Source organism: Erpetoichthys calabaricus, chromosome 8 (genome assembly GCF_900747795.2).
Source record: "Erpetoichthys calabaricus chromosome 8, fErpCal1.3, whole genome shotgun sequence".
Lineage (NCBI taxonomy): Eukaryota > Metazoa > Chordata > Cladistia > Polypteriformes > Polypteridae > Erpetoichthys > Erpetoichthys calabaricus.
The window spans coordinates 23,119,260-23,140,726 of record NC_041401.2 but is presented as its reverse complement, the minus strand read 5'-3'; the positions used below and the strand labels follow the sequence as shown (position 1 = coordinate 23,140,726).

Sequence of the window (21,467 nt, the reverse complement as noted above, 5' to 3'; positions counted from 1 at the left end):
AGTATGCGAACTGCAGAGGGTTGAGGGCGTGTTGGACCTGTGGCCTCAGGTGGTGAAGCAGCAGCAGCCGCTCCATGGTCTTCATCACATGTGACATCAGGGCGACAAATCTAAACTTCAAGTTGCAATTTAACCCTGTTAGTAAGGCTGCTTGCTTTCATTTAGATCTTGTAAACATTTGAATATTATGAAAAATGAACACAGGCTTTTGCTTTTAGCCAACTTGACTTGATTTGTCTGAGAGACGTTCTGAAGAATGACACCGTCCATGATTGTTTTCAAATGCAGTTTTTCTTCACTGTCATTAATTTACCCGACATTAAGCAGGGTCCTGGCTGGTCCCAAAACCTGTATCATTTCCCTGTTGCCTTTTGTTTACACATTAAATTAAGTGAAACATGTTTCCTTAAATTTCAAATATATTCTTAAAATTGCATATTTGAACAGCATATACAATGTATGTTACATTATAAGATATGGCCAAATCTCTCTATTATAAAAAAATCTTGGAAGGTTGGAAAAAGAAGAGGCGTGATTTTCTCAGAGAGACATTTTCACATCCCGTGAGACAAGACTTTGTGCCAAGAGATTTAACCTCGCCCGGGGCCGGAAATAAAAAACAAAGAGTAGATGACAAAATAGAACGTCGTAAAGAATTCAGAAACATTGGCGCAGTACACATACAGAGCAGGTTAGAGATAATGAAAGTACTAAAACTCGAAAGTCTCAAAAAAAAGGATAGTAAAGATCGCATTAACGCAAACAAATGGAAATTATTACTCGGTGAAATAACAGAACAGCAAAAAAGGGACCGAATATATTTTTCGGATTTAAACGTTAAGTCAGAGACTTGCAGATCATCTAATTCGTGTTGCCATCAGAGGAAAAAAAGTAGTGTTTCATCCCAATGAAAAGGTGTATCCGCGAGGATTAAAAGATTTGTTTTTTGGTGAAAGTGAAATCCATCCATCCATCCATTTTCCAACCCGCTGAATCCGAACACAGGGTCACGGGGGTCTGCTGGAGCCAATCCCAGCCAACACAGGGCACAAGGCAGGGAACCAATCCTGGGCAGGGTGCCAACCCACCGCAGGACACACACAAACACACCCACACACCAAGCATACACTAGGGCCAATTTAGAATCACCAATCCACCTAACCAGCATGTCTTTGGACTGTGGGAGGAAACCGGAGTGCCCGGAGGAAACCCACGCAGACATGGGGAGAACATGCAAACTCCACGCAGGGAGGACCGAAAGTGAAATCCCGCGAGAGAAATCATTTCTCATTTGTTTGAATGCTATTGTCAGACATATTTCTTGTAGAGAGAAAGAAACGATATTCACTCACGGGCAGTTATACATTGCATTGTCACGATGTAACTCCAAACACGGAATCAAAATTCAATGTGATATTGATGAAAAGGTAAAAGCGAAAAGAGATTGAATATATAGACATAGGTGATATGACAGACTGCGGTGGACTGGCGCCCTGCCCGGGGTTTGTTTCCTGCCTTGCATCCTGTGTTGGCTGGGATTGGCTCCAGCAGACCCCCATGCCCCTGTAGTTAGGATATAGCGGGTTGGATAATGGATGGATGGATGACATGACAGAAGTGTGTGTGTTTTGGTGAGTGAAGCAAGCAGGGGGCAAAGCTGCCTAGTATTGAAATATATTTAATTTTCATAAGGAAACTTCATAATGCAGGATGAAGAATGTTGTATTACAATATTCTGTTTAAGATATTTGCCTGATAACTTCATGTTCTTCCTGTTATTTGGTTCAGCATATCATGAGTAAATGGGTAAATGGATTCCCAGAATTTTTTAACAATACGCTAACTTAGCCAGACTAAGAATGGAAACCAGTGGAGAAAAGGCAGCAGAATTGTAAGACACCTCATGGTGGACAGGGTGGAGGACATGGGCGAGCAGCACAGACATAGAGGAGCAGTAGAATACAAGCCTGAAGGAATAAAATAAAGAACAGAAATAAAAAAAAAAATAATGAAGAAAATAGTAAAAGTTAAAGAAAGAAAACAGATAACATAATTCAATGAAAAATAATAATTAAAGTAGTTAAATAAAAGCAAGCAAAGCAGGCCATCAGAAAATAAGACTGAGGAAATAAATTGGCCACAGAAAGAAATGTGTCCTCCCACCTACAGAGTAAAAGATTAACCTGCATTTTGAAAGTAATGTAATAAAAAATGTTGTGTTTAGTAACATCTGCTTACCTGGAAATACCCGATGACAAGGATCCCGCAGCCAATGCCAACGTAATACAGAGCAAACCGTATCATCTCTGCTTCAATATCTAAGAACCTGAAAAAATGTTGCTCTTTTACCAAAAACAATTTATTCTAGTTCAAACATCAGAGATACTTAAAATATTCATTCTGCTTATATATCATATATATGAGGGAACACCTAATCATCCCAGTCCAACACCAAGCCAGTTAAGCTTCAGGGATATCAATCTGTCCAGTTAGGAGGCAGAAGCAACTTCACCTGCTTTGGTGCAAATGTGAGTGGAAACAATTGCACTGGAGAGGCAACAGAAAGACACCCTCAGAAAGGGAATGGTTTTGCAGGTGGTGGCCACAGACAATTGTCCTTGTCACTTCTGGCAGCATGAGGTGGTACCTGCAGCTGATTCAGGTTGCACAAGAAGTCCAGCACCTCCAGGATGGCACATCCATATGTGCCATCTCAAGAATGTTTGCTCTGTCTCCCAGCACAGTCCCAAGAGTATGGAGGAGATAACAGGAGACGGGCCGTTACATGAGGAGAGCTGGACAGGGCCATAGAAGGGCATTATGACCGGCTTAGCGGTGGGTTAGTGAGGGTCTGGGGAGGCATACCTTGAAGGGTCACACAGACCTCCACGTGCTAAGGAACGGTACCCTGACAACTGTTAGGTTCTGGGTTGAAATGCTCAGAGCCATTATCAGACCTTATGCTGGTGCAGTGGGCTCTGAGTTCCTCCTGGTGCAGCACAATACTCAGCGTCATGTGGCCAGAGTGTGTAGGCAGTTCCTGGATGATGAACTAAATAGATTACAAATGCAAGCTTTCGAAGCAGCTAAGGCCCCTTCATCAGGCAAGATGTAACCTGGTCAAGAAGAAGATATTGCTGTCCAAGGTGGCTAGTTTCTTCTATCGGGTTTTCAGTTCCATGTGAATCCGGTACATTGTGGTGTCTGGTATATCCATAGCAGTAGAGTGTTGTACCGTGTTAGCCATATATTGATTCAGGAGAAAGTACGGTGAAATGACACCTTTTATTGGCTAACTAAATAGATTATAAATGCAAGCTTTCGAGGCAGCTAAGGTTACATCTTGCCTGATGAAGGGGCCTTAGCTGCCTCAAAAGCTTGTATTTGTAATCTATTTAGTTGTCATGTTTAGGTGTCATTTCACCCTACTTTCCCCTGTATCAATCTACGGCTAACTCGGTACAACACTCCACTGCTCTGGATGATGAAGGAATTGATGCCATTGTCTGGCCCGCACGTATACACTATACATATACTGTACATATGCTCTTTACATACTGTATACATACATACTATACATTAACATACACACTATACATATACGTATACATTCCTAGTTCTGAATCACGGTCTGATTGCTGGTTGGATGGTCATTCGCCACGTCTTCTCAGTTGTGAGAAGCAGATCATAGATATGTTACACAGTATCTGACAAACACTACAACGAGTACACAACATGTGTTTCACCCTTATTGGCGCATGTCAGGTGTATGAACTTTTGCATCCCCTTGTGGGGATTGATATAATAAATATATATGTATATGTACTGTATACAGTATGTGTGTGTATATATTGTGGCAGGCGGCCGGGGTTCATGCCCAGTCGGGACGCCACTGCACTGTATCTTCAGGGGGAGCAGCACTGGACGGTGCAATACCTCCCCGTGGATGCTAGATGGCCATCCCCTTGGGTTGGAGAGGTGCCTCCAAGGAAGTTGGAGTTGGGTGCAGCCCTGTTGGGTCCCGTAGGCACTGTAAGGGGGTGCTGCAGCTAGGACTCCTGAGCCTGTCTGTGCAATGTATTCACCACACCCGGAAGTTCAGCCGGAACACAGCAATCAAGCACCTGAAGCACTTCTGGGTGAACTATAAAAGGGGCCAGCAGCCACCAATCCAGGAGTCAGAATCGGGAGGAGGAGGACGAGGTTGCCAGGGAGGAGTGGAGGAGAAGAGAAAGAGTGTTTTGTCTGGTGTTGGTGCTGTGATTGGGACTGTGTATTGCCTGTGGGGTTCACGGGGAAGACATGCCCCACAGGTGAAGAAAAATAAATAGTTGTTTTATTTTACCCGTGCCTCTGTGTTAATCTGTGTCAGGTCGGGCGATATATAGCACCTTATTCACAATATATATACATAACTGTATATATATACTGTATATATATATGTACAGTATGTATGTATGCATATATACTGTATACTCTAATTAAAATAGTTTTATCCAAAAGGAAATATCCAGACTACATGCCTGCTGTAGAAATAAAAAAGATAAGATCTTAAAGCTGCCACTAGAGGGCAATGCATCAGTCTTTGCATAAAAAAGTCGATCAGCCAACATGGTTGAGTTCGATATGACTTGGACATTCTGTCTCATAAGTTATACAAACAATTCACTGAGTTTGATAGTGACCAAGTACTGGTCAGCTTAACTTATAGCAGTATATGTTTGCCATATAGATGTGAATGTGGAGCATGGTGGGTAACAATGAGATCCTCATACTCACAGGTAAAATACATGGAAGACTGGCAGATCATGCAGCAGGGTAGCACAATGTCAATGACATCTTTCATAATGAAAAACCAGGACATTCCTGTTTAAACCAACTGAGAATTGCCCATCCAGACATACCAGTGTTTATTGAAAGTTTCATCTCAAAGTTTTGATCCTACAAGGTGCTCAAATGGACTATAATCACTGACTACACCATTTTTTCTTGTTTGTATCGTTTATATATATATATATATATATATATATATATATATATATATATATATATATATGTACAGTAATCCCTCCTCCATCGCGGGGGTTGCGTTCCAGAGCCACCAACGAAATAAGAAAATCCGCGAAGTAGAAACCATATGTTTATATGGTTATTTTTATATTGTCATGCTTGGGTCACAGATTTGCGCAGAAACACAGGAGGTTGTAGAGAGACAGGAACGTTATTCAAACACTGCAAACAAACATTTGTCTCTTTTTCAAAAGTTTAAACTGTGCTCCATGACAAGACAGAGATGACAGTTCTGTCTCACAATTAAAAGAATGCAAACATATCTTCCTCTTCAAAGGAGTGCGCGTCCGGAGCAGAGAATGTCAGAGAGAGAGAGAGAAAAGCAAACAAATCAATAGGGCTGTTTGGCTTTTAAGTATGCGAAGCACCGCGGCACAAAGCTGTTGAAGGCAGCAGCTCACACCCCCTCCATCAGGAGCAGGGAGAGAGAGAGAGAGACAGAGAAAAACAAAACAGTGAAAAATCAATACGTGCCCTTTGAACTTTTAAGTATGTGAAGCACCGTGCAGCATGTCGCTTCACGAAGCAGCTGCACACAGAAGGTAGCAACGTGAAAATAATCTTTCAGCATTTTTAGACGAGCATCCGTATCGTCTAGGTGTGCGAACAGCCCCCCTGCTCACACCCCCTAAGTCAGGATCAGAGAAAGTCAGCGCAAGAGAGACAGAAAAGTAAGTTGGGTAGCTTCTCAGCCATCTGCCAATAGCGTCCCTTGTATGAAATCAACTGGGCAAACCAACTGAGGAAGCATGTACCAGAAATTAAAAGACCCATTGTCCTCAGAAATCCGCGAACCAGCAAAAATCTGCGATATATATTTAAATATGCTTACATATAAAATCCGCGATAGAGTGAAGCCGCAAAAGGCGAAGCGCGATATAGCGAGGGATCACTGTATAGTGTATAATACTAATCAGCATATAATCCATATTACTAATCGAGAATGGTAAACCGGAAGGCATGGACGCAGGTACACGGCGATGGGACCATGAGACATAGTGCGCAAGCGCCTGCAGCACGCATCTCATAAACCGCAAGCGAAGTCTGATCCACCGCGAACGAAGGAATCACGGCCCAAAAACGAAAGAGCTCAACTAACGTAAAAAAGACACGAAGCAACAACGCGCCCATAGCTAACGACTAACGACACAGCCACACAGAAAAGAGGATTCTGCACTGCACCCCAGAGTCAAATGGAAGACACTACGGAGTCCGCAAAGGTCCACAGAGTTAGTACAGAAGGCGCGGGAAAGTACGAAAGGCGCAGGCGCCTACAACGCGCTTCTGAACTAAACATCCACACTACACGGCATGATCCACGCGCTTCTAACACACCGCAAGTATAAACACGAGATAGTACAGAAACCACACAGATCCGGACTCCACAACAAATGTGAATCACATTACAGTGATACAATATTAAGCACTTTACACATGGACAACTGTATGTAGCCCTCTCAAGAGAGTACAGAACCCTACACGTCCACACTACGCGGCATAGTCAAACCCGACATAGTACGGAAGGTGCAGGAGCCTTCAACGCGCTTCGAAAGCACCATACATTCATCAATGTATTTCGGGTTACCCAACACCGGGGGTAGGCGAGTGAAGCGAGCAGGGGGCAGAGCCCCCTTGTATATGCTGATTAGTAGTGGTGATAAATTACTGTTTTCATTCAATTTATATAATTTTGCATGATGTTTGTCAAATATGTTGCTACCTACATTGCACCTTGTGCTCCAAAGATACTGTATGATTTGCTCCATCTTTTGCCTACAGAGTGTCTAATATGAGGATGCAGTGATATTTTGGTTACTTTACCTGGCAACTTTCTGGCTTTTTTTTTGCATAACCTGGGAAAATGCCTGGCAATTATGATCTGTCTTCATCTGAGTTTTAGCTTGGCCACTTTTCTGAGATTATTTTAACTTTTCTTTGTTCACACATGTCCTTTATACAGGAAGTTTTCAGTAAATTATATAAAAGTATGTTTTATGTGTTATTGGGGGATTGGCAATGGTTTCCACCTTCTACAGTGATGCAATGCACTCCATGAATCACGCAGATTTAGGACTCTATTATGACCTGTGCCAGTAATCATTTACTATAAAGAATCGCCTCCAGGTGAAATAGCATACATTCGAAAATTGATGAGACTTTTATTGTCCTCCTTTCAGACAGTTTCAGTGAGATTTTAAAGTTTGGGAGGAGGCCGCAATTCCCTAGCCAGAAAGCGGCCATCAACATATGTGAGGTTTTGATTAAACTTACCCACATTCTACAGTTGTGTTCATTTCTGTATGGAAGAATTCCGACCCATTTTTCCACACAATAGTGCTATTAACACATTCTTTTTCAGGATCTTGAAGTTCGCGAATTTCAATGTCGTACTTAACAAAAGTGTCAATTAAAAGTCCAAAAACAAGCAGAACTAGAGGCTGTGCAAGCCCATGGACGAAAGCACAGAGACTTCCAATGAGCATCATGAAGATATCAATGCAGGAGGCAAATCGGAACTGCAAAAAGAGGAAAAAAAGTAATAACTGAGTAAATATTGTTCACCTTATTTCAAGATTCTTATTTTTTAAGTGCTGTTGTGAATCTGACATGCAGGAATATTAGATTTTTTGTATTGTTAGCATTTTATATTTGTTTAGGGTCATGTGTTAAATTTGAATTTGGATCTGCAGCAGCCACCTTGTTACCTAAAGATTATTGAGGTTTAAAAATTAAATTGCCCTTTGTTGATCACTGAGACACAGAATACAGTAGAACCTCTGGTTACGAAAGTTTCTGAACATGTACAAATCAGGTTACGATCAAAAAGTTTGCCAGAATTTTGCATCTGTTCACGACCACACGCTCTGGTGGCGAACAAAAACACTGGCGGCCATTTAACTTTTTTAATAAAAAAAATAAAAAAAGTGTTTACAGCGAGCAGTTCGTAAGGGTCTAGCTCGAACTCTTACAATGTTAGTTTTCTCTGTTGATCAAGGTTTTAACATTTAGTTTACTATTACACTGTGCATTCTATGATATAATTAACTATTTTTGTGCTTAAATAAATATATATTTACAAACAGTTTGTACGGTCTGGAACGGATTAATTGTATTTACATGCAATTTTCTGGGGAAATTACGTTCAGGTCACGGCCAAATCAAATCGCGTCCAGAGTTTTGGAACGAATTACGGTTGTGACCAGAGCTACCTCTGTACTGATTACGTGTTTTCATACCGCTGGATTGTGCTTTAATCTCCCTACAGGAGGGTTACACAGGGTCTGTCTCTAGGCCCAATAACTAAAGGTTTTTGTATCAACCTAAATTAGAAGCAATTACTGCTTCCAAAACAAATACTAGAGTTTATTAACCAAAAATCATAAGAAAAAAATATTTAAAATAAAAAATAATTAGGCAAACGAACCAAGAAGCAAAATTCAGAAAAGACAAAGACCAAGCAACGTGAAATGCCAAAATATAAAACACTATTAGGTAGTGTCATCAGAATATAAGTTTAATATGTCACTGTGCTCAGTGCAAATATTTTAATCTACTTTTTCTTTCTACTCACATGTGCAGCTAACACAAAGCCAGATTTAGCACATAGGAGTTCACCATATAAGAACCGCTAGGCAAGCTATTTAAGACAAGACAAATTAAGGACAACTGCGGAATGGGCACTGTACTATTTCTGTGTGACAGAGTCAACATGACATTGGATCTTCTTTTCCTTGTTTGGAATGGCATGATTTACCTAAGTGGGGACCTGCACATGGAGAAAGAGTATAAAGCCTTGGAACATTGCCCGGCACACCTTTGAAGTTCACAGACGGATGGGAGATACCGTCATCCGATCCGGAAAATCCTTCCAACGCAGCAACGAAAATGGACTCTACACATCGGGCCTCCACTTCGGTGACGGTCTTGTCATGGCTTCCTCGTCTGTTATGCCACATAAACCATCATTACAGAAAGCTAAGTTATTTCTCCTATATGATTTCTTATCACCGTACCACTAAGGGAGGGGTATCACCTTTTTATATTATATGTATATGGTTTTGGGTTATGTAACAACATGCTACAATTACAAAAGAACTTATTCCAACCAGGGAGCTAGTGCCCCCTGCTGGATACCGGTAGGCCAAACAATACAAAAACACAAAGTATTAAATATATTAAAAAGAAAAGCCCCAGAAGCACAATAGGCTAAAATGTTAAATGATATAGTGAAGAAAAGGCCAAAAACTATAATGAGCCAAAATAAAAAATCAATGCAGGGCAAACAATATGAGAGCCTCACATAGGTATCTGTGTGAAGGGGCTTCCTGTTTGTGAACTACTTTTACTTTCCAAAGTTATTAATTTGACAACATTTTATCAAAAAATACATGTGTTTTGAAAACACAATTGGATGACTTGACTGGACTTGATTTTCTTCATTGATGATTTTGATATTTTTTGCTGTTTGGACTCCATTCTACACGAAAACATGAGATAAAAAAAAATTCTGGGCCACCACAACAAACTACATGGGGTGAGTAATATATTGAAAAATATTTTTTATGTCTATTATTCCTGTAAAATGAAGAGTAAGAAGATTGTTTTGCTTGCTATTTTCTTTTCTTTATTTATTTAGAACAAAAGTCAGACACATTTTGAATGCACTGTTGGCTTTTGTATGCACACACACCGTGAAATGAGTTGTTTTCATAGCAACAGTGAAACTGAATAGGGAAAGCTGTGTGGTCAAAATCAAGTGGAAAAAAAAACAATAAAACTTTTTTTTAACAAATATATATAAGTGAGGGAAAACCAGACAAAAATATTATGAATTACACCCTGATCATGACACTATGGGAGCCACCATTCTGCTGTGCTTAAACACAGCATGTAAATTACTTATTGTCTTACCAGTTGAAAGAAGCTGATCCTGATGCTGGCGTCATCTTTCTTAGCCTTTGTTCTTAGAAAAATTAGAATATAAATAAATGAGTAAACTATTGAAAATATCAGCACCTATGGTAGAAACTAAACAAATAGTGCAGATACTTACGGTTTGTATTGGTTCACTTTGTACACATTCCTGGATATTCGAAAGAGATACAATTTTAGCATTTTACTGACAGAACAGCTGGATGAAGGATGCGGCTCAGAATTAGATAAATATCTGATCACTTACCCATGAAATCCATTTACATCAGCTGTTAAAAAAACAAAAAGGTTGGGCAAGTCAATTCATTTGGTGTGATGTGTAGCGTATGGTAGAAATCAGGCAGCTGGACAGTAAATGATCAACAATTCATAATACATGTTCTATAAGAACTGATTACCAAAACACGCTGCAAGTTAACTACGTACAAATATGAAATAGCGAGGCAACAATCCAAATTTATTGCCACAGGTGGACAGATAGTTACAGATGAATAGGCTAAGCACATCCAGGGCACAGCTTACAAAAGCCGTAAATCTAAACTGAATACACTTAACCAAAAATGGAATAAACTCACCAGGAATATGAATACTAATGAACAACAATCCGGAGTATACAATTTCTCCAGAAGACAGTTGTCCACCACAGAATAAATTGTTCAGAAAATAAAATCCCAGAATGATCTATGTTATAAATGAACAGCAAAAAGAATTGTGCACCAAATAAGCAAATAATAATTAGGAACATAGTTCAATGAGTGGACACGCATTCTTGATAATTCTTTCCAGTTTTTGCTGAAATCCATTAGACAAATGAATACTGCACATGATGACAGTAACTTGCACACAGAACTCTGAGTTCTTTAGTAACCTGCCGATGTGACATAAGGTGACATTAGAACATTAGAACAATCTAGAAGAGAACAAAGTTTGCCAGTCCTATCCAATTAATTCTTCTAAAAAAACATTGTCTGATTTTAAAAGTCCATAAAGTCTTACTGTCTACTGTGCTACTTGGTCACTTATTCCAAGTGTCTATTTTAATTTGAATAAAGAAAAACTTCCTAATGTTTTTGTGAAATTTCCCCTTAACAAGTTTCCAACTGTGTCCCCATGTTCTTGATGAGCTCATTTTAAAGTCACCGTCTCGATCCACTGGACTAATTCCCTTCATAATATTAAACACTTCAATCAGGTCTCCTATTCATCTTCTTTTGTTTAAACTGTAAAGGCTCAGCTCTTTTAATCTTTCCTCATAACTCATCCCCTGTAGCCCTGAATCATCCTAGTCGCTCTTCTCTGGACCTTTTCTAGTGCCGCTATGTCCTTTTTGTAGCCTAAGGACCAAAACTACACACATTACTCCAGATAATTGTTTTATAGAGCTTGAAAAGACATGTAACACTATACAGAGAATAGAAGTTCTTAATATTCATATTATAGCAATATAGCATCTTACGGGATTCATTGTAGTCAAAGCTTTCATTTTCCTCTCCCAATTTTCTCATGCTGCGTAAGGAGATTGATCTGGGCATTTTATCTGGTCTGTTCTTCTCTTCTAAACACCTGAAATAAAAGAAATTAGAAAATAGAATCAAAGAAGACATAATACGTTATGTACAGTACCTCTATATACTGTATATAACATGCCAAGGGTTGTCTTTCTGTTGCACTCCATTGGGACGTTGAGCTTTGATTGTGGTCTTACTCAAGAGCTTCTGCTATCCTCACATAATGTGACACATGAACTAGACATGCAGACGACCTCAGCCTCGTAATTGGGTTTTGGGTCCTTCTCACACCAAGCAGCCACACAGCCAATGACCCGACACATCCAGGCTCCATGGGTGAAAGGCTAAAAATGGCAATGACTGGACATGCCATGACTAACTGGAAATGGTGGAGTACATGGCAAGGTCTCACAGCAAGTGGTGACATGAGCAATGATTGTCAGGAAAAGCACTGTGGCATGGGCACACAGGAGAATAACCACAGTGGCATCTGTTGGCAATGAAGAGTATTGAACAGGCCAACAGATCGTTGTTATCAGAAACACCATAATGGCACACTTGGCAGACTGTCCTGGGGTGCTGTGTTTTGTTATGGCCACATAACCATCTGCTCACCATTACAAACAACAAGAGGAACATCAGCGCATGAGAGACACACTTCATCACACTAGAAAGTGATACACACTGTGGTATATGGCCGGCCGTTCATCCCGGCCATACCCCCACATAGCCAGATGGAGCCCTCCTGGCAACATGGAGGTGCCCCGAATTCCAACAGGGCATCATGGAACTTGGAGTCTTTCATCACAGCCTTGCTGGATACCGTGGGGCCGCCAGGAGATGCTGCAGGGAGGCCCATGGACTTATACTTTCCATATAGCCCGGAAGTATTTCACAATCATGGGAACGGAAGAGATGATATACTTCCGGGCTGAAGAAAAGAGTTTTTGATCTCACCCGGAAGTGCTAAGAATCACATGGACTGGGGAGATCAGAAGCACTTCTGGGTCATGGACTATAAAAGGATTGTGGGAGATCCCAGCAGTGAGCCGAGTTGGGAGGAAGGGTGACAGAGCTGCTGGGAGTGGAGGATTGTGTATTTGTGATTATTATTGATTTATTTGTGATTATTGGAGTATTGTGGAGTGGAGGGTGCTTTGTGCACTTATATAATAATACATTTAACATTTGGACTTTTACCTGGTGTCTGACATGTGGTCGGAGGGTTCAAGGGGTTGATAGCGCCCCCTATCTGTCACAACACCAAGACCAAGACCCAAAACCACTGCTTGGCATCAAACCATCAGGCCACTTCTCAAAGCAAATTTGTTATTTGCATCCTATTGATATATTTCACAGATTATGGGATGGCTGTTTTTTTTCTGTTACTGATTTGCCGTAGGTGAACTAAAAACATTTTTTCCACAACAAAGATCCCGATTGTTGTATATGAGTACACTGGCTATGGTTACATGCTGTTATATCCTCCTTAATGCCAATGGGTTTTCATCCATAGTAGGTTCTCAAATTCTTTTGGTTAATTTCCACTCCACAATGTATCCACTTGATGGACTGATGGTCTCCTCTCGATTGTCAAATTTCTTTGGTTTCTTACGTTTCTTATGTATGTTTGTTGCCTCTGACATTCCACTTTAGCTTGTGGCAGTGCTACTATTAGTTAAAACTGCATCTCCCAGCAGTCCCTACAGGGGCTGTTGGCGGGCAAAGGTGGTCAGAGGGGTTTAAAAGGAGAGCAGGTGTCCAAGGGAAAAAGAGGTGTTTTTTGTTGTTGTATTTTGTGTCCCGTTTACCTGTCGGACTGCCTCCTGTTGATTAAGCCGTATTTAGTCTTTGTGTCCTGGATTGTGTCGTTGTTGGGGTCTGGATCATCTTCTGTCAACCTGTGTGCTGAGGACTGATAGTGGATTCATTGGCTTCCCCGCAAGAAAAGGAGCGCTCCTGAACCATCCATCCATCTTCACCCTTACAGTGTCTACTGGTAGGACTGTTTTTTCATTCCCTTTCAGCGTGCAGATCTCTGGACTCACTATCATCATCTTTCATTGCATCCAGTGTTGTTTCCATGGACTTTGCTGTGTGGAGTTGTTTGTGTTTATATGTTTGATGTAATATCGCCGTAGGGATACAGGGGTGGTATTATTGTTTTCATTTATATTATTTAATTTCATTATATTCTTAATTTTTGTTAGTTCCCAGTGTGCTTTATTTTATCTCTGTTTTTGAGTGTGTGCGGGTCTGGCCAAGGCTGAGAGCGTCCCTGGGATCTCCTCTACAAAAATAAATAAATCACCATCATTTTGACAGTGTGAATCTTAGTGGCACTGGACCACTACAAGCTGTAGGTGGTTTTTAGCTGCTGGTGATGAATGTAGAAGTGCAAAAGTGTCAGCTAATGATGAAGAAGGAAGCATGAATACCTTTGAAGCAGGTAATGAAGAACCATCTGGCAATGGAGGTGAAGGTCATGGATGTCGATGAAAGGGATGATGATGGAGGTTGATGTGTGAATAACTTGAAAGGAGGCCATAATGCTGATATCAGTATACAGTGCATCCGGAAAGTATTCAGAGCGCATCACTTTTTCCACATTTTGTTACGTTACAGCCTTATTCCAAAATGGATTAAATTCATTTTTTTCCTCAGAATTCTATACACCACACCCCATAATGACAATGTGAAAAAAGTTTACTTGAGGTTTTTGCAAATTTATTAAAAATAAAAAAAATTGAGAAAGCACATGTACATAAGTATTCACAGCCTTTGCCATGAAGCTCAAAATTGAGCTCAGGTGCATCCTGTTTCCCCTGATCATCCTTGAGATGTTTCTGCAGCTTCATTGGAGTCCACCTGTGGTAAATTCAGTTGACTGGACATGATTTGGAAAGGCACACACCTGTCTATATAAGGTCCCACAGTTGACAGTTCATGTCAGAGCACAAACCAAGCATGAAGTCAAAGGAACTGTCTGTAGACCTCCGAGACAGGATTGTCTCGAGGCACAAATCTGGGGAAGGTCACAGAAAGATTTATGCTGCTTTGAAGGTCCCAATGAGCACAGTGGCCTCCATCATCCATAAGTGGAAGAAGTTCGAAACCACCAGGACTCTTCCTAGAGCTGGCCGGCCATCTAAACAGAGCGATCGGGGGAGAAGGGCTTTAGTCAGGGAGGTGACCAAGAACCCGATGGTCACTCTGTCAGAGCTCCAGAGGTCCTCTGTGGAGAGAGGAGAACCTTCCAGAAGGACAACCATCTCTGCAGCAATACACCAATCAGGCCTGTATGGTAGAGTGGCCAGACGGAAGCCACTCCTTAGTAAAAGGCACATGGCAGCCCGTCTGGAGTTTGCCAAAAGGCACCTGATGGACTCTCAGACCATGAGAAAGAAAATTCTCTGGTTTGATGAGACAAAGATTGAACTCTTTGGTGTGAATGCCAGGCATCACGTTTGGAGGAAACCAGGTACCGCTCATCACCAGGCCAATACCATCCCTACAGTGAAGCATGGTGGTGGCAGCATCATGCTGTGGGATGTTTTTCAGCGGCAGGGACTGGGAGACTAGTCAGGATAAAGGGAAAGATGACTGCAGCAATGTACAGAGACATCCTGGATGAAAACCTGCTCCAGAGCGCTCTTGACCTCAGACTGGGGTGACGGTTCATCTTTCAGCAGGACAACAACCCTAAGCACACAGCCAAGATATCAAAGGAGTGGCTTCAGGACAACTCTGTGAATGTCTTTGAGTGACCCAGCCAGAGCCCAGACTTGAATCCGATTGAACATCTCTGGAGAGATCTTAAAATGGCTGTGCACCGATGCTTCCCATCCAACCTGATGGAGCTTGAGAGGTGCTGCAAAGAGGAATGGGCGAAACTGGCCAAGGATAGGTGTGCCAAGCTTGTGGCATCATATTCAAAAAGACTTGAGGCTGTAATTGCTGCCAAAGGTGCATCGACAAAGTATTGAGTAAAGGCTGTGAATACTTATGGACATGGGATTTCTCAGTTTTTTATTTTTAATAAATTTGCAAAATCCTCAAGTAAACTTTTTTCGTGTTGTCATTATGGGGTGTTGTGTGTAGAATTCTGAGGAAAAAAATGAATTTAATCCATTTCGGAATAAGGCTGTAACATAACAAAATGTGGAAAAAGTGATGTGCTGTGAATACTTTCTGGATGCACTGTATGTGAGGAGGGTAAAGCAGGTCAAACTGGTGACAGAGATGGTACGGTTCGTACAGGGTCTTTTGATGATGGTTGTCAGCATGAGTGCTGTTGAAGGGCCTGGTTGGCGACTGAGGTTGTCTGTATTTTGAAATATGATATTTAAACTGTGGGACTGCACTGGGGTGCAGTGGCTGGGCCGGTGCATTGCAACAAGGAGAATGAGGTCCAAGTTCCAGGTACTCCTTGAATGGAACTTGCATATTAATCCCATGTCCATATGGGTTCTCAGACTTCATCCCAAAGTCATGCAGGTTAAGTGAATTAATGTTGTTAAACCTGCTTGTGTTTGTGTGTGTGTGAGTGTGCGAGTGTGTTCATCTTCTGATGGACTGGCACCCTGTCCAGTTGTTGTTCCTGCCTGGTGCCCAATGCTTTCTAGGATGACCCTGCTCTGAGTAAGCATTTAAAAAAATGGATGGATGGATGGATGTTTAAATTTTAATGTCCTAATCCCAGTGACTGAAAAGCAAAATTGATAATGTGCTGCTTCTTGGCAATTCAAGTTACATCGCTCTATTATAAAAAACAATCTTGTGATGATACGTGATCTTCGGACGAAAGATCTTTTGAAGAGAGACAGAGAGACACTTTCACATCCCGTGAGATGGACAAGTTACATCTTACGTACAACCTTTGGAAGCAAGTCCAGTGATACACATGCAGAGCAAAAAAATGACAGTAAAGATTACATTAGCGCAAACAAATGGAAAATATTATTCGGTGAAATAACAGAACAGCGAAAAGAGAATGTCTGGGGGACAAGAGAGACAAGGCAGTGAGACAAAAGGACAGCTGCTGTACAGGCTTTTAAATATTTGAAGTACCGTGCGAGATGCAAATCACATGGCATGGCAGCAGCAGCAGCAAGCCAGCAACTGATCAAGCAAAGAGGAGGTAAAACAAACTGTATTTGTTTCCCATTGTATCACCGTTTAAGAGGGGGTTTCAGAGAAGCAGCAGCGTCTCCTTGGGGTGCGTTCAGCCCCCCTCTTCACAATGGCACATAGTGCAGGTAGGGCTGGGAGGTGGCGATTGAAGCGGGCAGGGGGCAAGGCCCCCTAGTATATAATGATATAATCTAAAAACGATGAAAGAATGTTAGTGCAATCTGTCTTAAGATCAGTGTTAGATAATGTAGCCAAATTTTTAATACATTAAATGGTAAATTAAATTAGCATAATATTTATCTTAAAGACTTTGACATAGTTGGCACCCTGCCCAGGAGTGGTTCCTGCCTTGTGCCCAGTGTTGGCTGGGATTGGCTCCAACAGACCCCCGTGACCCTGTGTTCGGATTCAGCGGGTTGGAAAATAGATGGATGGATGGCCTTTGAAATAAATACATTTTGCCATATGAATCAGTGCTTTCACATTGTATTATTCACAGATGGGGCAGCATTTCAACAGATTAAGATTCCTGTCCTCTAAATTTGCTTATCTAACAATACCCACGTATACACTGACAATGTTTTGAGTTTTCTGTTTCATTCATTTTAAGTTTTTTGTTTTAAGTTATAGCCATATAAATTGTGATAAAGTAAGAATTGCTCAGATTATTTGATTTTTTTGGTCAAAAATATTTAATATATTCCCTGTATACATAAGTCACACATGCACAGGCAAAAGGCAACAAACATTAAATGCATATAGGGAAGACAATATGAAAAAATAAAAAATAGTTGGACATTACAATAGTATGAAGTAAGATCAGATAAAGATAGTTATAAATTCCTGTAATATTTTAGTTTAGGTACTGCATCCATTACCTTAACAAAGGTTTCTTTTGGTCTTCATGGAACTTACAAAACATCAGTAGATGGGTCATTCATCTCTTGTGCAGTGCAGCATATTGATATGATGGTAAAATTACTTGCTAATATGAAGCCTCCTACTAAATATGTAATATCAATAAAAATGTGTTTCAGTTAAGCCTCTTCAGACTACTCCAAAGTGAAATTTTGTAGGTATATCACAATGCAGAAATTAATAAACACTTTACTTCTTCTTCTTCTTCTTTTGACTGCTCCCATTTAGGGGTTGCCACAGCAGATCATCTATCTCCATCTATCCCATTCTTTTACGCCATTTTCTGCCACACTGACTGTCTTCATGTCTTTCCTCACCACACCCATAAACCTCCTCTTTTCCTTTTGCCTGGCGGTTCCATGCTCAACATTCACACCCTTCCACCTTACTGAATCTCATTCCCCTTTTCTCCAGTGTTTACCTCCCCCTCTCCAGGTTTGTCTCAACCTGCTGTCTACTCTCACTAAAATCACAATGTCATCCGCCAACATCATAGTCCACGGAGACTCCTGACTGACCTTTCCATCACCATTGCAAACAGGAAAGGGCTCTGAGCCGATCCTTGATGTGATCCTACTCTCACCTTGAACCAGATTGTCATTCCTACCACACACCTCACCGCAGTCCCACTGTCCTCATACATATCCTGCACCACACTCAAATACATTTTTCTTCTTCTCCCGACTTCCTCATAATGGACAATAAGTGGATAGGACTGGGGAGCTTTGTTGGGTTGAATGGCCTGTTCTCGTCTAGAGTGTTCTAATGTTATACAGTACCATAACTCCTCTCTTGGCACCCTTGTCCACAAACATGCAATGCAATTCCTTCTGACCTTCCCTGAACTTCTCCATCAACACTCTTAAAACAAACATCACATTCATAGTACTCTTTCCTGGCATTGCTGCTCACAGATCGCCACCTCTCCCCTCAGCCTAGCATCCATCACTCTTTCCCATATCTTCATGGTGTGGCTGATCATCTTTATACCCCTGTAGTTACTGCAGCTCTGCACATCCCCCTTATTCTTAAAAACTGGTACTAACATATTATATCTTCCACAATCCTCAGGCGTATAATCAATTTTCAAGAATTTGTTAAACAATCTAATTAGAATTTTTATTGATGTTTTGTAAGTGCATTAAAGACCAAAAGAATTCTTGTTACATAATAGTAAATGAGGAATTGAAGCATTTTTGAAGTATCTAAACTAAAGTGTTACCAAAATACCTGAATATACTGCAAGTAGCCAACATCAGGTATGTTACAAGTTTATAATTGTTTCGGGTGAAGCATAAAGAATGCACAGGATCACGTAACAAAGGTGAAGGGATTTTTCAATTGATCTTTATACACTCATCATTAGCAAAATGCGTGCTGTAAATTTATTTAATTGCAGCTTCTTTCCAGATTTTAGCACCATTACTTTTTTCCATAAAGAAAACACACATTATGTAGAAACACGTCACAGAGACAGATTGCACAAATAAGATTTCTTCAGCTAAACAATAGCAGTCTAATGTTTTCTGCAGTGAAATTACAGCAGATTTGTAAGTCGATATAACTACAGTAGTAGTTTGAGAATTTCCTGATAACTCCATTATTATCTGCCTCACTGCAACTTTACGTTTGTTGTTTTAGGCGTAGTTTCCTACAGAGGCCAAACAGTGCGATGGTACTTTTGTAGGTTAGGTTAAAAAACCGGTACATGTGCTAAAAGTAAATACACATTCATCCAACCTCAACATCCAGTCCCGCCCCAAAACATCCAACTCCTCCTGAAAGATCCAGTTCTTCCCCGTTCTGTGTGTTATATTTGGATTTTTGCATCATTTTTATGTGATTTTCTCTGTTGTTTTATAAAATCATGTGTTTGTTTTGGGGGAGAGGGGCCTTCTAGTCACTTTTTTTAATTCTGAGCTCAGTTTTCAACTATTTTGTCTACTTTTATTGTTAAAAGTTGTTGGATCAGTTTGGCTCCCAATTTGTTTTGTTTTTTTATGGCCAATGCTAACTGTGCTGCTGTCATTAGGGTGTCATTTCACATTGTTAGTGACATGCCCTCTGGGGTCTTGACCCATAGGAAATGATGTGATGGGTTAAAAGGTTGCCCTAGGGAATTCTTTCTCATCTTCTTTCTGACGGATTCCAAACACCCCTCTTGCTTTTCAAAATAATCAATATCTTCTTTTTTTTTTTTTTGTATCTTGTGTTTTTGACTGTTTTGGTTTTGATACTGTGCTCTTGTCCTTTTGGTTTAGACCTTTTTTGGCTTCCTGGCTATGTCTCCACTTCTGATTGAGTCCTTAAAACTGTTTCGCTAGTGTTACTAGTGTAACAACACAGACTGCACAGAGTGGTACGGTACTCTGCATGCTTTAAGCCTGGCTTCTCATTTTGACTATTTTGGCATCGGGCCATCCAGTCCAGAAAGACTCTATTCATGGCTCTGCACTGTGACCCCTGTGGCTCTTGAAGAGGTTTGGTCATTTCTTTTCATGGCCTGGATGACAGATGTTCTAATCATTTGGGTTACCTTTTCAGTGGCAGTGAGCAGATCTTCTTCTTTCGAAGTCTGTTGCTTTCCTAAACTTTCTTTATGGTTCACTTTAAAAGGATGGCTTGCAATTTGTCACACTCTTTGCTCTTTCATGGAGGCTCAACCTCTTCTTTGCCTATTGATTTCTTTCACTTATGTGGCAGTCATGCAAAAATTTTGTCACCCATGCATTTCAGCTAAATTGTGTTCCAAATCTATATGCAACATGATCAAATCTTTAATCACATGTAAGAGATTAAGTATAAACAGTCCCTTGAATCTCACATTATCTCTAATTCCTGGATAGCTTTTTCATTCAAAATAAGTCCCTCAGAGTAACATTACCTGGGTGACTGATCTTCAGTTTCAGGGCTCAAACCAAGCAGGTCATACCACTCCAGAACACAAGGGGGCACTGTTACTAACTATTCTGTCTCTTCCTCTCCGCAGCTCTGAGAAGACGCCCAATGAGAACAAATGACGCACACTGAAGGCCCCGCCCCTTCCGGTCACAGCCTTATAAATTTTCCAGCCTCAGAGCATACAAGGACTGGCCCACTCTAGAAGTGAGCAATAAAAAGATGGCACTAGAAGACACTTTGAAAGAGCAGAGGATTTACATTTGACTTTGTTGTTTCTATGCAGCACCAACATGCGCTTGTTTATTTGAGCACTCATATGAAACGAGGATGCCCAGTTGGGTTCCCAACTATTTCCTAAGACTCTGTCAAATCACTCGGCCGATTACAGTGCATATATACAGTGTACAATCAGTATGCTGCTGCTGGAGTATGTGAATTTCCCCTTAGAATTAATAAAGTATCTATCTATCTATCTATCTATCTATCTATCTATCTATCTATCTATCTATCTATCTATCTATCTATCTATCTATCTATCTATCTATCTATCTATCTATCTATCTATCTATCTATCTATCTATCTATCTATCTATTACATAGTGTCTTTCATCTATATATGTATTGTGAAGGACAACCGGGTTCCATGCCCGGCAGGGATGCCCCTGCTGTATCTGTTCTGGGGGAGCCACCATGGGCAGCTCAATACCTCCCCCGGGACGCTTGGTGGCAGCCTCCCTGGTGGATGATGATTCCCCAACCTGGCGCATGGCTCCATGGGACATGGAGTCCTCCACAGCCTGGTTGGGGGCTCGGGTGGCCACCAGGGGGAGCTGCATGGACTTTGCAGCCCGGCTGGTCAATTCCTCAGCCGCACCCGAAAATGCAATTAGGTCCAGGTGATCAAGCACCTGGAATGCTTCCAGGTGGGGTATAAAAAGGCCAGCCACCACCACTGAAGAGAGCCAAAATCGGGAGGAAGAGGACGAGGTTGCCTGGGAGGAGTGG

At 41.1% G+C, this 21,467-nt stretch overlaps 1 protein-coding gene across 1 annotated transcript in view; it reads right to left on the bottom strand.

Annotated features, from left to right (window-relative positions):
- LOC114655399 (bile salt export pump-like) overlaps window positions 1-21,467 on the bottom strand; it is a 108,038-nt gene that overhangs the window by 85,712 nt on the left and 859 nt on the right. Inside the window, exons 2-7 of the mRNA XM_028806351.2 lie at window positions 11,459-11,565; window positions 10,250-10,271; window positions 10,124-10,153; window positions 9,982-10,033; window positions 7,342-7,586; window positions 2,239-2,326 (exon numbers count right to left, since the gene is read on the bottom strand). Of these exons, the coding sequence (XP_028662184.2) occupies window positions 2,239-2,326; window positions 7,342-7,586; window positions 9,982-10,033; window positions 10,124-10,153; window positions 10,250-10,271; window positions 11,459-11,534 (513 nt within the window). The 5' untranslated portion in view covers window positions 11,535-11,565. The remainder of the gene's footprint in view (window positions 1-2,238; window positions 2,327-7,341; window positions 7,587-9,981; window positions 10,034-10,123; window positions 10,154-10,249; window positions 10,272-11,458; window positions 11,566-21,467) is intronic.